The sequence below is a fragment of the Anopheles funestus genome, chromosome 3RL (assembly GCF_943734845.2).
Source record: "Anopheles funestus chromosome 3RL, idAnoFuneDA-416_04, whole genome shotgun sequence".
In the NCBI taxonomy this organism is placed as follows: Eukaryota; Metazoa; Arthropoda; class Insecta; order Diptera; family Culicidae; genus Anopheles; species Anopheles funestus.
The window spans coordinates 610,489-625,353 of NC_064599.1; the positions used below are offsets into that span (position 1 = coordinate 610,489).

The 14,865-nt window shown below is 44.6% G+C and overlaps 3 protein-coding genes across 5 annotated transcripts; 2 read left to right on the top strand and 1 right to left on the bottom strand.

Moving 5' to 3' along the window:
- The first annotated feature begins 7,667 nt into the window (after positions 1-7,667).
- LOC125769255 (uncharacterized) lies at positions 7,668-8,468 on the top strand. Its single transcript, XM_049437870.1, has 3 exons — positions 7,668-7,807; positions 7,901-8,233; positions 8,302-8,468. Exons 1-3 carry the CDS (start codon positions 7,764-7,766, stop codon positions 8,465-8,467), a joined length of 543 nt encoding a protein of 180 aa, XP_049293827.1. The 5' UTR covers positions 7,668-7,763; the 3' UTR covers position 8,468.
- A 78-nt stretch (positions 8,469-8,546) lies between these two features.
- On the top strand, positions 8,547-10,539 carry LOC125769250 (proto-oncogene serine/threonine-protein kinase mos). Its single transcript, XM_049437862.1, has 3 exons — positions 8,547-8,872; positions 8,948-9,343; positions 9,428-10,539. Coding segments are annotated over exons 1-3 (1,287 nt in total). The 5' UTR covers positions 8,547-8,870; the 3' UTR covers positions 10,317-10,539.
- Positions 10,540-10,552: 13 nt separating this feature from the next.
- LOC125769253 (tafazzin) lies at positions 10,553-14,545 on the bottom strand. 3 transcript variants are annotated; one of them, XM_049437868.1, is made up of 7 exons: positions 13,937-14,545; positions 13,606-13,765; positions 12,414-12,542; positions 12,132-12,146; positions 11,749-11,992; positions 11,348-11,600; positions 10,553-11,270 (listed from the first exon to the last, which is right to left on the bottom strand). In XM_049437868.1, the coding sequence occupies exons 1-7, from the start codon at positions 13,946-13,948 to the stop codon at positions 11,220-11,222; spliced, it is 864 nt and encodes a 287-aa protein (XP_049293825.1). In that variant the 5' UTR covers positions 13,949-14,545; the 3' UTR covers positions 10,553-11,219. The 3 variants fall into 3 exon arrangements, with proteins under 3 accessions (XP_049293825.1, XP_049293823.1, XP_049293824.1); XM_049437866.1 differs by lacking the exon at positions 13,937-14,545 and having other exon boundaries at positions 13,606-13,879; XM_049437867.1 differs by lacking the exons at positions 12,132-12,146; positions 13,937-14,545 and having other exon boundaries at positions 13,606-13,878.
- Positions 14,546-14,865: the final 320 nt, after the last annotated feature.

The following is a 14,865-nucleotide window of genomic DNA, read 5'->3' on the forward strand; positions in this document are numbered from 1 at the left end:
TTCTTGTCAAAGGCACGTATTGAAAATAACCGGTGTGTACGATACTGGAACACCCACCCAAAAGGGTGGTTGAACGTACTTCCGCTGACCGAAGGAAATCAAATTCCTTGGCGTAATGACACCTAAACACACACCCATACATACAGTGGCCAAAGTGCAGAAACAAGCTAGAATGTGTCACTATGGGTTCCGTTCTATCTATGACTGTAAGGTTTTGTTATACTTCTCAAATCAGCGAACCCTTAACGAGCGATGGTCAACCACCAATAAAAACGACGACCGAAGGTTTACGCTTCCTGTCCATTGAATTGTTATTAATGACCCCGATCACCGAATACCGATGTCTCCAGTGGTACGAATTAATCGATCGTTTTACCGAGCGTTGGTCATCGAAGCGATCAAAGTACAAATTGCCATCAGTGTCTGACTCTGTGTCCAAAATGTAAAAAAAAGAACAACAAAACATTATGTGTGCAACATGTGCACCACAAAAATAACATTAAGACATGGGGTATTAGGAAATTATCATTCGCATCGCATCGCCCCGATCATCCTCGTCCAAGTGAAAGGGCATGCGCACCAGACCAGTTTGTTTGTGGTATAAATATTTAAACCCAATTAAAAGGATACGCGACACCGATAGGCGACATGTGATTGTTTCTATTTTTCCAATTTTTTAAAAACATATAACATTCTATATGCAACCCCACACCGCGCACATTGATTCGGGCGTTCGATGCGGTGCAGTGATTTGGAACCGTGTGGCCGCCCCAAACAAAAGCGCAATACACGCGACGGCATGCGTGCAAACAACATGCGGTAACGGTTTATTTGTCTTACAGCATACACCGACATATATTACCGATGCGCTGTTTGGTGAAAATTTCGGGTGAGTGAAAAATCGTTCATCATAGTGCGTTGGACATCGGTTTTCCGCAGTTACACGATCGCGATCACGACCCAATAATAGAGCAGCCCCGTGTATGGAAAGAAGAATTCGTCCCTTCGAACCAGTTGCGGCTCTGAACATTTAAACGGTTGCTGCATCCAACTGCATTATGCTACTCCGCTATACACGTGATGCAACTCAACAGCAACGACAGTCGTAACGACAACAACAGTAGGTAAACGAAGTTTAGAAGGGCGGTGTAGAAAAACAACCTCATACTGTATGATTAGAATAGTAGGTGCTCTTGCTTGCGTATCGAGGTGGAAATATGTTCATGAGTCTACTGTACTCGTAGGGCTCAGTACTTACCGCTATGGTTAGATGAGTTGGGAACCAAACCGGGGGGATTCGTCCAGCAGGTGGCGTTGAAATTGATACATGCGAAGTTGTGTGATGATGACGACAACGGTTCGTCAATGTCGAAGAGATATTGCACCACATTTGCATAGGGATCCACCGTGATGAAGTTGAGAGAAGGAGAAGGTTGAAAATAGAAGGTAAACAACATAAATTAGTGATATAGTGTGTTCAAGTTAAATAGCACTCCATATACGGTATTGTTTAAAGGCTAATTTGTTAGTTTTAAGTAAAACTAATTCCAAAGGACATTTAAATTTCACTGTTACGTCCAAGTAAACCTACAGTCATGAAAATTCTACATGTTTGACCTACCGAATGCGATAATGTCAATTACATGTTTAGATATCACAAATATGCTCAGATGTTTTGATGTTCGATTGACTACAAAAGTTTGCGTCGTGTGCATTAGTCTATTTAAACCAATGGCAAACGTATTATAGAGTTGTGCAAAGGATTCTTAAGCTTACAGCGAAGAAAGAATCTCCGTGTACCAACCAATATCTGCTTTCCGGGACTAAAATGTCCTTAATTTTGGGAATATTCTTTACTTCAGACGAACTCTACATTTTGTGAATCTATGGATCTCCACACATAATTTCGTACCTTAATGATCCATGAGACAGATTCTAGAGATACTACCAGATTTGAAGGTAAGTCTTTTGTAGCAACTCAGACAAATTTCATTCAGATTCGTATCGAAATCCTGCGTAACCCTAGATCAGACAGCTTGTTCACCGCATCACCAATCATGTAAACAATGTTTGTGTGTTCTGCCCTGCCCTGCCAGGAAAACCATGGACCATTCCGGTGTGCCGACCGTTCTACGAGCGAGGTTCATGATTGATGGGTGTTTTTTCAAGTGTTTCTCACCCGTGCTAGCTGTCTACCGTTTCTGAACAAGTAGAAAAACCTCAACCTCACCAGTTCGAGCAACAACACGGGCCACATGTCGTTGCATCGATAGCCGATCGCCGAAACGGTGATTGAGGATTTCATTACCGGTTTCTTTTTGGAATGATGATCGGTACCGTCGAGTAACGAGCAATTTGAAACCATTTCCGGGCGCTTGCTAGTGGTGGATTTATTGTATCAGATTAGTGCGTTAATGTGTGGTTTAATTTGCGTCGCACACTTCCTTGGTTAGTGTTCAAACAATTTCGAAGCTTGCAACCTTTCGAATGAAGTAACCCTTGGTTTTTGCGTCCCCAACTTAAATATATGTCCAGTTACGCTAACATATTCCAAATCAATTCTATGGTACACCACTTCACATATGTTCGATTAAAAAGCCTTACGAATATCCCCATCGCGCTGCGATAAGCATATTGTATTTCCTCTCGCTAGAACGCTGTTGCCTTCTTTGTTTGAAACCGAAAAACGAAGTGACCAAACAAAACTTACGTTTCCATTGCCACACCTTGGACTCTGGCAGTGTCATTTTCATTGGTATCGAGAAAGGCATGGAAAATCTTACACCTTCAAGGCTTCCCCTAACTACGTCCGGGGTGTGAAAACATAAAAGCTTTTCCCTTCCACGTGCGCTGAATCTTACCACAATACACTCCTTCCTTTCGCCATCATTTCCTCACATTTTCATTCCACCATGTTCCCTTACACATTTATAATTTGCCCACCAACGGTTGTAGTGGTTTTCTGTGCGTTTCTGATGGTCCCTCAAACCGGAATCAACGCGCCGAAAATTCATTCCGAAGTGAAATTCGGAAGTACCTCCTCACACCTTCCGCTCCTTCCGCAGAGGTGCATGCCCGGAGTAAATTTAAAAAAAAAAAAAAAAAAGCTACCCCTACCCGTCAATGGTCAGCTGTGCCGTGGTGTTTTGGGTTGAGAGAAAGCAATTTAGATTAGATCGTTTTGTTAAAATTACATTAACAATTCGGACGGTTCGATAGTTTGAGGGAGAAGGGAGAGGGAGGGGAATATAGGGGGTGCCGAAAAAATGAAGCAAGTGAAACTGAGTTTCTCCAGACGACTTTGAGGCGATCCGGCAGTGTTGTTAAGACGCTTGGATGCTTGTAAATATATAAACAACGACGCGTGTAGTTACTCTATTTCCATCAAATACACTACAGACGGTAGAGGGATGAAGGGAGAACAGGAGAAACGCGATGGATGGGGTTGGGGAAATTTCTTTCCTTATCCATGCTTTTCCCCGCATGATAAACCACAATCAGTCCCTCGAAACGTCTCGACCAAAGGCAGGAAGCTTTAAATGATTAGCTTAACAAGAGGCGAAGGAAGGAAGCAACGTTTCAACCGGAGCGATAGTTTTTTTTTCTTTATCTCCATTTCTGCTCTTGCCAACGCGGGAGATTAAGCAACTCAACATAAACTAATTTACACCGTCATGGGTCTGTGGATTTGGTTTACTAACTCATTTGCAACTGACGGCTCCCCCGTTTTGTCCGATTCGGAGGCTTAGTTAATAGGTGAGTGTTGGACGCGTGTTGCATTAGTCATATTGGCACATGCATATATAAAGACTCCGATCTACTTCATTTGGCTTCAGCTCCACAACGAAATCAACCGCAGTCAAAATGCACTTCGCTGCAGCTGTTGATGTTCGAAGGCTTTGTCCATATTTTGCCCTCAAAATTGTTGCAAATGTACTCATGTTCTTCATTTAGTTTTGCATTTAGTACTTTTTTGTACCAAATGCCAGTTGTAATTTATTGCCTACGAATTCATTCCCATAGCATGCAAAAATGCAATTTTTTTGCGACACAAAGAAATGCGCACAATTTTTGTCCCACAGATTGGCACAGCCAAAGTGCAATTTCCAGTCGGTAGGTAGATAGGAGGAAGGGAATAACGATGACAACTTGCAAAAGGCAGCTACTTACGGGATTTCATCATGCTATTTTTAGCGGTTTCGATCTTGAGGGTGATCTTATTTTCCGCCTTGGTCGTCATCTTCCTTGTCGCCTTACCCTGGGTGGAGCTCACTAAAAGGGCTGAAAGAATTCGCTCGGTACCGTTCACAACTAACTTCTCGCTCAACGAAACGGCAGTACGCCTTATTTTCTTTTTGATTGGTTTTGCACTGCACAGCGAATTTTACACTACAACAACGTGCCACTGGACGTTGGTTGCGGTCGGGACTGTATCAACAATTCACACCAAACATGAAACAAACGAGCTGCGAACGGACAAGAACGATCAGTAAATTGAAGAAATCTAATTTAGCGGAAAATATCGCAATCACTTGTCCCTCCTCTGCTTTGATCAGGTCTCGGGACGTTCGGGTTGTGTACGATTGTGTGTGGGAGAGAACCACAGCCCAGAAACAGGCCAGGATGGACAATGTTTCAGATACAGATTGATTCTTCTTTGTAAATAACACATCAACTGAAGGACAGTATAAAATGAAAACAATTCTTGTCTGAACTACTTTACAGCTTGCACAAGAAATCGGCAAACAACCGGCACGGGCACCGAAGATCGAGAATGAGCATCAGAAACACGGAAACTGGAAACGATCGACGCTCTCGTTCTTGGCCGTCTGTGTGGAAACCACCCAGCCAGCTGCAACCGGTCGTTCGGCCCAAAGATGGTGACAGTAAGGCAGTGATTTAGTGGTATCTTATCGTCCCTATCCTATCACCCTTTCCCAGTTCATGGCCGTTCCGGACCATTCCAGATAGTTTTGAGATTGTTTACGCATCTTTTGTCACTTATACTATGCACATGTTAGGATTCACCGGTTTCCACACACACACACACACACAATTAATTGATTTTTTTTCCTATTAAATCATCAACAATGGACGGATATCATACCACCATAAGATATTGGTGCAATGCCTTCCACAAACATGCCCTCCTAACGATCACGCACACGATCGAGCAAGATGCTGACGCACAATTTTTACGCTGCTCTATACCTGACAATTCTTCCCATGGAAAAGGGCGCAATTTTAAACGCAACGACGCTTTACGTACGATCAAACGCGAAACACAAATACAACGCTGCACGAAGATCTTCTACGATCGCGATCTTAGTCGGGTGGCGTCCAAACCGTTCCAGCGAAGAAATTTAACAAAGCGGTTTACGCACTGCAGGCTCGAAGCATACCGCGCTGCAAACAAACATTGCCAGGGTTTAGCAACTTCGCGGAGTATAGCGTTTGAAATGACTTTGTATTGAACAATATTTTTAAAAAAGTACCTAGTGCGGGGCTTAAACTTATTAAGTTTGAGGCAATAATAAACACTCACAAATAAATAAAAAATGATTAAAATAACTGATCACTGTTAGTAAAAAATTAGCTCTTTGGTTTAATCTAGACCAGCAGATGCCATCATTGAAGTTTCCGGTATTTTAGTATAACCACCGCAACGTATTGATCTTCAGCGCGTTCCTAGTTTGGGTTGAATTTATTCCAACGATACAATAAGCGAAAGATAAAGCGTTTGCCTATGCTACCAATGGGGTTTCCATTCCCTGCTCTTTATACGGCTTCGTAACGACCAAAAAGGCTCAGCCAGATCATTCATTTCTGACGTCACTACCATTGTACCCGATCCGGCCAAATCCAAACGGCTCTCGTTGTTGGACGAAACAAAATCTTGATCAACTTAACGTGTAACATTATGAAGAGGATAGCTTGAAGTTCGTTACGGAAACGGTTTTAAAAAAATAAAAAGATGCATAAATTAAATAGCCAGCGTTTGCCATTTTGTGGGTGCATGAAATGAATCAAATACAAATTTTAAATTGTATATCCATCTTTGCTCTGCTATCTGAGACGAGTGCGGCCTGTACCATCGCAACTTATCGCTCACATTCTACACCTTCATTTATCATACATGCACGCCTTTCTGCATCCCATTCCTGCCTCTTTTCCGAACAAGACATCACCCGTTCGTAGTCGCTGTTTTGGAACGAAATTGGATACACCCGAGGGCGCATCACTTACGCGACGGTGCTTGTGTACCTTTACCGCCAAAAAGCGCCATGCTCTGCATCGACTACGCGTCCGACACATTTCGGAACCCTGTAAATTTCTTCAATTATCGACGCTCGAGATGAAGACCCCCACGTGCGTATCTTTCGGCAGCTTGTAAGCGGCAACCGGAGAGTTTGAATAACACGCCATGTGACACGTTCCACGCGACCTTTGTATGGGCATTGGCAGAGACCGAAACGGAGGAGCACATCCGTTTAAAATAGCGCAACATGCTCTTGCCCTTGTGCGGTAGCAACGAGCAGAGCCATTGCTGACTAATCACAGCACCGAGATCTCTTGCATTCCGGATCGGACACTCGGTCAGTACTGTACGTTTGGAATAGCGATAAACAGATTATGATAAATGATGGGTTTCAGATAGGAAGCCAGGTTAAAAACAGGCGGCGGTTGGTATAAGCAGGGCGTGTTAATATTTGCTAGATTGCTAGAGAGCCCTTGGTGCGCTTCGTTCGCTTCACAGAACTCTCAATGACATGGTCCGATGAATCAGAAATGCAACACCATTCGGAAAGAATGTATGGTCCGATAAATCTGGAAGCAAAATAACGCATTTACCTTCAACATTGTGTTGTTTTTTTGCTTCTCGAATAAACAATCATTTTATTCACAGAGCCATTCATGCTAGATACTGATTTTAAAATTCCATCGAGTTCCTCAAGTCATCAGGACCAACTTTTTCAGCTTGATGTCACATAAATCCCCTCTTGAGAATGATTCCCACGTCAATCACTGCGACAGGGCCCTCTGAATGCTTATAAAAACTAGTCTCACTTTCAGCTTCTGGCTACAAATACCGCTCGATACCGCTTGCCAACTTTTGGATTGATTTTTTGGCACGCAAACCTAATAAAAACTTACCGTTGGGTTACTTACAGGGATACAATAGGGGAAACACGGAATTCGGTGCACCAATCGCTTAACTAAGACCTAAGTTTTGTAAGGCCTGCTTGTGGAACTTCATTCGTGCCATGGCAAGTTTCGTCTAAATTGCTCCATAAAGTCGTCCTAACACCCTCTTGATATTTGCATGCCATGCAGCGAGGTGCTATCGATGCCGAACTATCTGCCTCGGTAGAGGTTAGTGTTGTTTATTACTCTTTGCTTATTTTCTTTTTTTCCAATTTTTCCTATCGCCTGCAACAAACGGTTATTAAACAGCACCCGGCAACACAGCCACGACTGCAATGGGAACCGCTTTTTAGTGGGATATGAACCAGCAAAAGTTTTGTGCGGCTGCCAGGTGTCGAAAGGTGTTCACATCAACCTCCTGACCTATCTACACTCACGGGCCTACTAAGGTTCTCTGCCTCTTGCACCGGAGAACATTGTTCCCAATCTATACCCGCATGTTTTTGCCACTTCCAGATGGTGGCCGGATGGATTCTTCGGTTAGTACATAAATCGTTACGTTTGCGGAAGGTTTATTTTGCCAGCGCAGCACACCATTTTGCCGAGCAAGACAAAGAATGGCCGTTTGGGGGAAAGTGAAAATTGCCAGTACTACCACAACGTACGTATGAACCTTATCCTAACACTTACACACTTACCCTCCTCCGAAACGATTACGTAATGACCGGCCGATCTTCGTCCCTTCGTCATAAAGCTCCAAAGCTCCCTTGGCGCGCACTCCAAGCAAAGCCGGTTCATTGTTCAGCGAAACGCTGACGGCTGCCCTGGGAAAACGGAAGAGTAAGTTCAAGGATATAACCGAAGAGCTCAATCAGCACATCAACAACGAGGAAAGGGAGGAATTGTACCAGCGGCCACTATTCAACGCGGACAAGATCCGACGAATGATGGAACGCATCGTCGAGAAGCAGTTCGATGTGGACGAGGAGGAAATGCGCTATGTCTACAATCCGGCAAAAAACCTCAAGATGTGCCAGAACATCTCCAAGCAGATCAAGGATCGGCTGAAGACGATGAACTTCAAACGGTAGGTGCTATTTATTCTCTGCACACCCAAAGCGGAGTTCATGTTAGTTTTTCAACTTCATTTGGTAGGCATCGCATCATCAGCATTGCAACCATTGTGGAGAAACAACAGCAGGGCATACACTACAAAATGAAGTACATCCTCGATCCAAAGCTGGACGATTATGTGCGTTTGTATCACGAAACGCCACACTTTTACATCATAGCAACGGTATTGCTGGTACACAAGGATTAGGAAAGTACCTCGGCATCAACCGTTATCCTTTAGCCTCCGTGATTTTTCTACTGGAAAACAGCCGAACAAGCGCGATCGTTCTAGGCGATCCGTTGTGCCTGTATCATCCTAAATGAGTGTATTACCACCTTGGTTCAAAAACGAACCTAGTTGACAGAAGCCTACTTATGGAAGGATATGTTGCTATTCCGTGTGTGTGTGTATTTCTATCAATATAAGTAGGTGAAAGTGTGCGTTTGTGTTAGTATTGTACGTCATGTAACTAAACACGTGTAATCTGATGAAAAACATCAATGCCTGTCCCTTTCTACAAATGCGATCGTTTGCGCTCAATGGAAAATTACTACAAACCTCGCACAATACTCCCGCCACAGGTGCTCCATGGTCCATGCATTAAGTGAACATGTGAGTGCGCTCTTTCAGTTTCGGCGAAGGGACTCACCTTCTGGCATTAAAAGACAACGTACTCTTCCAAAACAGGACGTCCACCGAGCTAAATGTGCCGAAAATCGAGATCAGCTTTGACACGCCGAATCGGGACCGCTTCCTGCGGGACGACTTTCACAATAAGCGTGAATCTTACGCAATTCTGGGCCGCGGCAGCTACGGTGTGGTTATCAAAGCGTCCTACCGTGGGCGCCCAGTTGCGGTGAAAATCCTGGAGAAACGAACTCACCGCCACCGGTGTCGCTATGATTCTCTGCTTAACGAAGCAAACGCACTGAACCTCCGGCATGACAACATCGTAACGGTGCTGAAGATTGTGGCCGGTACCCAGTACGGTTTGGTGTTGATGGAACGTTTCGATGGTTATTGTTTGCAGCAAATAATCGGTCACCAGCGTAACGATCCAATCGCGATTCAACACAAACTGCTGTAAGTATGAAATCCGCTAACGTCCTTGCCGTATGCAATTGACGCACTGACCTACCTCTGCCTTATTGTCGTCGATTGCCATAGGATTCTGTGCGATATTATAAGTGGATTGTGTTTCTGTCATCGACACAACATCGTGCACCTGGATGTGAAGCCGCAGAACGTGATCGTAACGGTCAATACGACCGCCACTACTGCAACTACGCCGGGTTCGTCCTGTCTGCAACTGCGAAAGTATCTCTGCAAGCTGTGTGATTTCGGTTCATCGATGATGCTCGATCCGTGGCAGCGAAATGAAACCCTAGTCAACCGTGGCACGATTCGGTACATGGCACCCGAACTGTTGCGAGGCCAGCATCGCATTATGGGCGGCTTCACCGAGCGTGCCGATATCTACTCTTTCGGCGTTACGATGTGGCAGCTGGACGAGGAGCGCTTTCCGTACGAGGAAATAACATGCAACGAGGTGATCGCGTACAACGTCGTCAAGAAAGGGCTACGGCCAGATAGCATTACCAGTGTGGCATTCGGTCATCGTATAACCAACCTGCCGGTAGGGTTGCGCGATATCGGCTGCTTGCATGGAAGTCTCCGTGCACCGATATCCTTGGCCGGCGGGTCTCATTTTAACTGTTGCTTCGAGTCCGATGCGGTTGACGATGTGCTCAAGCGCCAAGGCATTATGGTGGAATATCGGGCTAAACAAAAGAGTAGAAATAAGAGCCCACTCGGTGCGCTTTGGACGGAGGCTGAATCGGGCAATCAGGAGTTAAACAGGGCAAAGATAAGTGCCATGTTCTGCGAACATTTTAGCATTCCGAACAACAAACGCGTACAATTACAACAGATGATGCGCACATTGTACAGCAAGTGCTGGCTTAGTGATCCAAGTTCCCGGCCCGATGCAACTACCGTTCGAGCCACGATTCATTCGGCGCTGGAGAACATTATTTTATGCAAGTGTGCAGAGTAAGATTTAATGTGCCTTTATGCGTGTTTGTTTGTGTTGTCTTATTTCGTCTTTTTCAGAGAACCGGAATAGCGGTTTGTGTGAGTTACTTTAATAATTTAGGTAAATTATTAAAATGTTTTAATTGTGTAGGCTAAGCTTCCGATTGTTTTATAAGTGAACATTTCTTATAAAGGGAACAGTTTTCAAATAAATTAGAGTGATTAATTAGTGCATTAAGGCGTAATTCCGGCGCAATGTTGTGTTTTTAATTTGAATCGTTTTAACATTTATTCTGTAAGGAGCGTCCAAAACCGGGATCGCTATCGCTTCTCACAAACGCAGGTCGTTTCTCGTAAGCAGATGGAACTATCGAAAGGTCGAATACGCCGTCATCTTCCACGTCGTGTGGTTGGAAAATCTTATCGCGTTAATCGAAACTACCGTTAAAAACTAATAATTGAAAATACTCAATGCTGGACGTCAGGTTCACTCTCGTGCATCGTTCAATCGAAGTACGTGTGCAACTCGTCATCGTAAGGGTCACCTTCAGGCCATCTGATTCCGAGATCTTTGCTTATCGCCGCAAGCTTCATGCTCCATTCACGTGGCACTATCGTGCTTTCTGTTGACCGGTAATATAGCATCTTGTGGTTTCTATTTGACTAGATTATCCAACGAATTCTACGCACAACAGCTTACTGTTGCTTCGCCTGATCGTAAACGCTAAAATGCACTTTAAATCTGAATCTGAATTGTAACCCCTATTCTACTAATTATGCTAGTGGTTCGATGAAGGTAAAGCAAGCACTAACAACTGGTGTGGTACAGGTAAGGTCTTGGTCATGAGTCTCTGGAAGACACTTGCCGATCATTCTGTTCATTAGTGAGGCTTATTGGTCCGTCTGTTGCCCGGCCATTACGATCTCAGCTCTTTACATAGTCCGAGTGCAATCGTTCCGTTTCTTGTTTAAGTACCTAAAACACCAGAAGTGCACAGGATTGTTAGCCGAAACAGCATCATATCAAACACTTCCCCGTTTACAATCGCTTACCATCATCTCATCCTGAATGCGATCAGTAATTATCTTACGCGCTTCCTCTTCGCTTACCGGCGAAGAACGTAACCGTTCCATAAGAGCGCTTAGGTCGATCGGATTACCGAAGTTATATGTTAGTTTCTTGCCCATTCGTAGATAGTATGGCGGTTCGTTGGGTAACACATCGTCCATTCCAATGTGCCATATAGGGATGATGATAGGCAGGTCGGGTGATTCGTAAATTATTCGCCCAACGCCCCATTTGAACCTGCCATTAAACAAAGGAAAGAAATAAACTACTTAGTGCTCTAACACCAACCAATCGGCCGGAGGTTTTGGTCGTAAAGGTACATAGCACCTTTCTAAGGGTTCCCTTTAGACGCTAACAGCCTGTTTGGCACAGGAAGATAACTTACCTGAGATCTTCTTTAGTCATGTTGACCTTCCCCTCCGGGAACACATGCACCCAGTGTCCAAGTTTAAGCTTTTCGATGCACAGATCTACGGCCGGCTGGTAAACACCGGCACCTCGCACCACCGGTATGCACTTCCCGTACATGAAGAACAGCGAGTGTGCCTTACAGGTGAAACAAATGTCATGCGCTGCCATTGACCATCGAATTACGTTCTTGCTGCAGACATTTCGCAGCTTAAGCAAACCTACAAATCGGAACCGAGCCGGAAATTAGAATGAAAAGAAAATGAACAAAAAAATGATTATTCATAGCACGATATGATGCGGCCGCAGGAATGGATGAGCGGATGCGCCTGCCGGGGCATTGATGTGGTTGGTAATTACGGCTGTCAAGTAGTCCTGCGCGTGTCCAGCGCGTGAGGGTTGAAAGTTGAATCGGTCGGCCGAAAAGAGGTAGTAACAAACAATCATGTGTCAAAACGATCGAACGATGCAGGGAAGGATTCCGTCCCGATCGCCACCGTGCGTACAAAGAGGGCGTAAGTTACTCGACTGCCACGGACCTTTCAAGACGGTATAATCTCATGCAAGGAATATCGCTATACTACGTTCAAAACGGCATAAGCTATATGCGCTACACGTATCGATTCGTACATCAACACTTACCCCAAATGCCTGGATCATCGAAGCACGAATGATGATTGGAGACGGTCAGCAGGGATTTTCCTTTGGGTCGATTCTCGAGCGCATTCTCCAAAACATCGATATTGTGTACGCGTGCTTTGTTAAGCCAAACTATACAGGAATGAGCAAAGAAAGATTCCCCACGGAGAAATTAGAAGCATAAAGATTGAAACGCATCGACGATTACTCGTGTGTAGAAGGAAAAACATAACAACATAGCTACTTCCCACACCGGGGCGAAAAGTGGTTTAATATAACTAGAAATCGATCTTTCCACACTCCACTTCTCGACCATCGCATAACTTGATCTCGCTACTGTGAAATAAATGCCACACAGTAGAGCGCAACGATGGCGACCACCGCGCGTGGTAATGAAAAAGGCATGAAACAAGTGCTTTCCGCAACGCGGTCGACCTTGAACGCGTCTCGATGCGTTGCGTCGCCCGACTGCCTTACTATTTCGCACTGTTTTGCGCTTTGTTTGCATTGCTACTACGCATTCGACGAGACGAGACCCTGATCCATCGCTAATGTGCGCTCGGTAAGCATTTCTATATACACGCAAACTATCGAGGAAATTTTCTGTTCCTTTGTCCGACTCAGCCACAGTAAATCACAACTGCACAAGGAAGCCTTGTCGGTATTATGTGCGGAAATCGCACTCAGAGATGATCACAGTTTAGTGCAATGACGACCGAAATGGTTGCGATTGATAAACCGCGATCACAGGCTTGATCGTTTGTCGAACCTTTTTTCTCCCACCATTTCGTCCAATCGTTTCAAAGCGAAAGGTGGCTTCGTCATCTTCGTTTGGGATGGGATTTAGGCAACCGCTGATGCCATTGTGCAATATCCAAACACAGTTCGGTTTTTCGCCGATCGAGTCTGACCGTATTACTCTAAAAACATACTTAAGTAGGTCAGTTGCTTAGCATGGCGCTAGCTTATAGCCATTGTAGCCACATGTAGCTGTCGTCACAAATAGCCCGTTTTTGGTCGACGGACATTCGAAGCGTACCAACAATAATTACATAATTCGTAGACACACAGAAACATTACACGCGCTGCGTGTGGTGCGCGCGCATATTCTACAGTACCACGCGAAAGGAAGGAATCCTTCGAGTGTTGGATGATTCGTCAGGAAGAAATAAAGATATAGTTGAAGGATACATACCGATGACGATTTTGGAGAAGAATCCAACCAAACCAATCACTCCCGTACTGGCAATGTGCCATAATCGATTCGGGCGTCTCAGCCTCGGGAATATCCAGTCGATGTTGTACGGGACATGTGGCTGCTGGACCGCTGCTCCGTTCGGTGGTGGAGCTGCTGGCTTTAAAAGCAAATTAAACAGAAACGAACTCATGTTAGCACAACACCGTTGTTTTCTGTCGAATAGAAGCTTCAACCGGACCGACCAATCCGCGATTGCAGACTGAGATCGGTTCCGAGCCGTGTCATCTAACAGGGCCACGACTAACCTACCCGCTGGGTTCATTGTTACCTTCGAGTTCATGCTGCTGCCACTACAGACGTTCGGCAATCGTCGCAAGGAGGATGGGTGTTTTGTGCAGAGCGCTTCGATTGCCCTTACTGCCACTAATTTAATTAAATGAACTTTGCTGGCGCCTCCCCTCCCCCAGCCTGCCCTTGGATGGGCTGTACGCGAAGGGAGCACCTTCTATGACGATTCCACACAAAGCTATTGACACGGGTTCATCGACGAAGCTTTCTTGCGCTTATAGCTTGCGTGCCAATCGAAGTAAAGCGTGTGCAGTTCCGTTAATGTTTATTATGTTTTCACAACACACACTGTCTTTGCAAAACAATTGCACGCGGCCTCATGTGACGTGTAGACCAGTAAGACTGCCAAGAACAGATGCGACCCGTCCTGCTTTTTACGCACAATTCTCTTGCGGTCTCTTCTACCAAATAACAGCTACCGATCCATGAGCTTGATCTCCAGGGAAATTGTGTACGGTTTGTTTGTTGAATGCGTGGTAGGGAGAAAATATGATCTACCAGCGCTTCAGCTGTTTTGCTGCATTGCATACTCACGCAACGCACGCACAATGTTACACACACACACACGCACACACATACACACGTATCAGCTTGTTTACTTCTGACTCAATTGAACTGTCCGCCAATCCTCCACCACGATGTCATGTCCACGGACAATGACACTTTGTGAATCGTTTTTATATAAAAATTGCATTTTTCAGACGAAAACATTTTACTAATAATTTCTGCCATATTTTAACATTTGTAGGGTATATAATAGTGCTATAACCAGTTGAATTTGTTTCCGCTAAAAATATATAATTTGTTGTAAAATCACAGTTAAAAAAATTAAGATTTTTTTTTATTATATATCAGCTTACGTAACTTTACAACGCTTCAAAGGGCCTTAAATATTCACAATTTCTAACA

What these genes read in the sequence shown, in the direction of transcription:
- LOC125769255 (XM_049437870.1), top strand. Translation starts at nt 7,764, where the DNA reads ATGGCCGTTTGGGGGAAAGTGAAAATTGCCAGTACTACCACAAC. An exon ending in ATTGCCAGTACTACCACAAC is followed by an intron (nt 7,808 to 7,900) that starts GTACGTATGAAC and finishes TTCGTCATAAAG; the next exon opens with CTCCAAAGCTCCCTTGGCGC. An exon ending in AAGACGATGAACTTCAAACG is followed by an intron (nt 8,234 to 8,301) that starts GTAGGTGCTATT and finishes TTCATTTGGTAG; the next exon opens with GCATCGCATCATCAGCATTG.
- LOC125769250 (XM_049437862.1), top strand. An exon ending in GCGATTCAACACAAACTGCT is followed by an intron (nt 9,344 to 9,427) that starts GTAAGTATGAAA and finishes CGATTGCCATAG; the next exon opens with GATTCTGTGCGATATTATAA.
- LOC125769253 (XM_049437866.1), bottom strand. Translation starts at nt 13,798, where the DNA reads ATGAGTTCGTTTCTGTTTAATTTGCTTTTAAAGCCAGCAGCTCCACCA. An exon ending in CTTCTCCAAAATCGTCATCG is followed by an intron (nt 12,543 to 13,605) that starts GTATGTATCCTT and finishes ATTCCTGTATAG; the next exon opens with TTTGGCTTAACAAAGCACGC. An exon ending in ATGACTAAAGAAGATCTCAG is followed by an intron (nt 11,601 to 11,748) that starts GTAAGTTATCTT and finishes GTTTAATGGCAG; the next exon opens with GTTCAAATGGGGCGTTGGGC.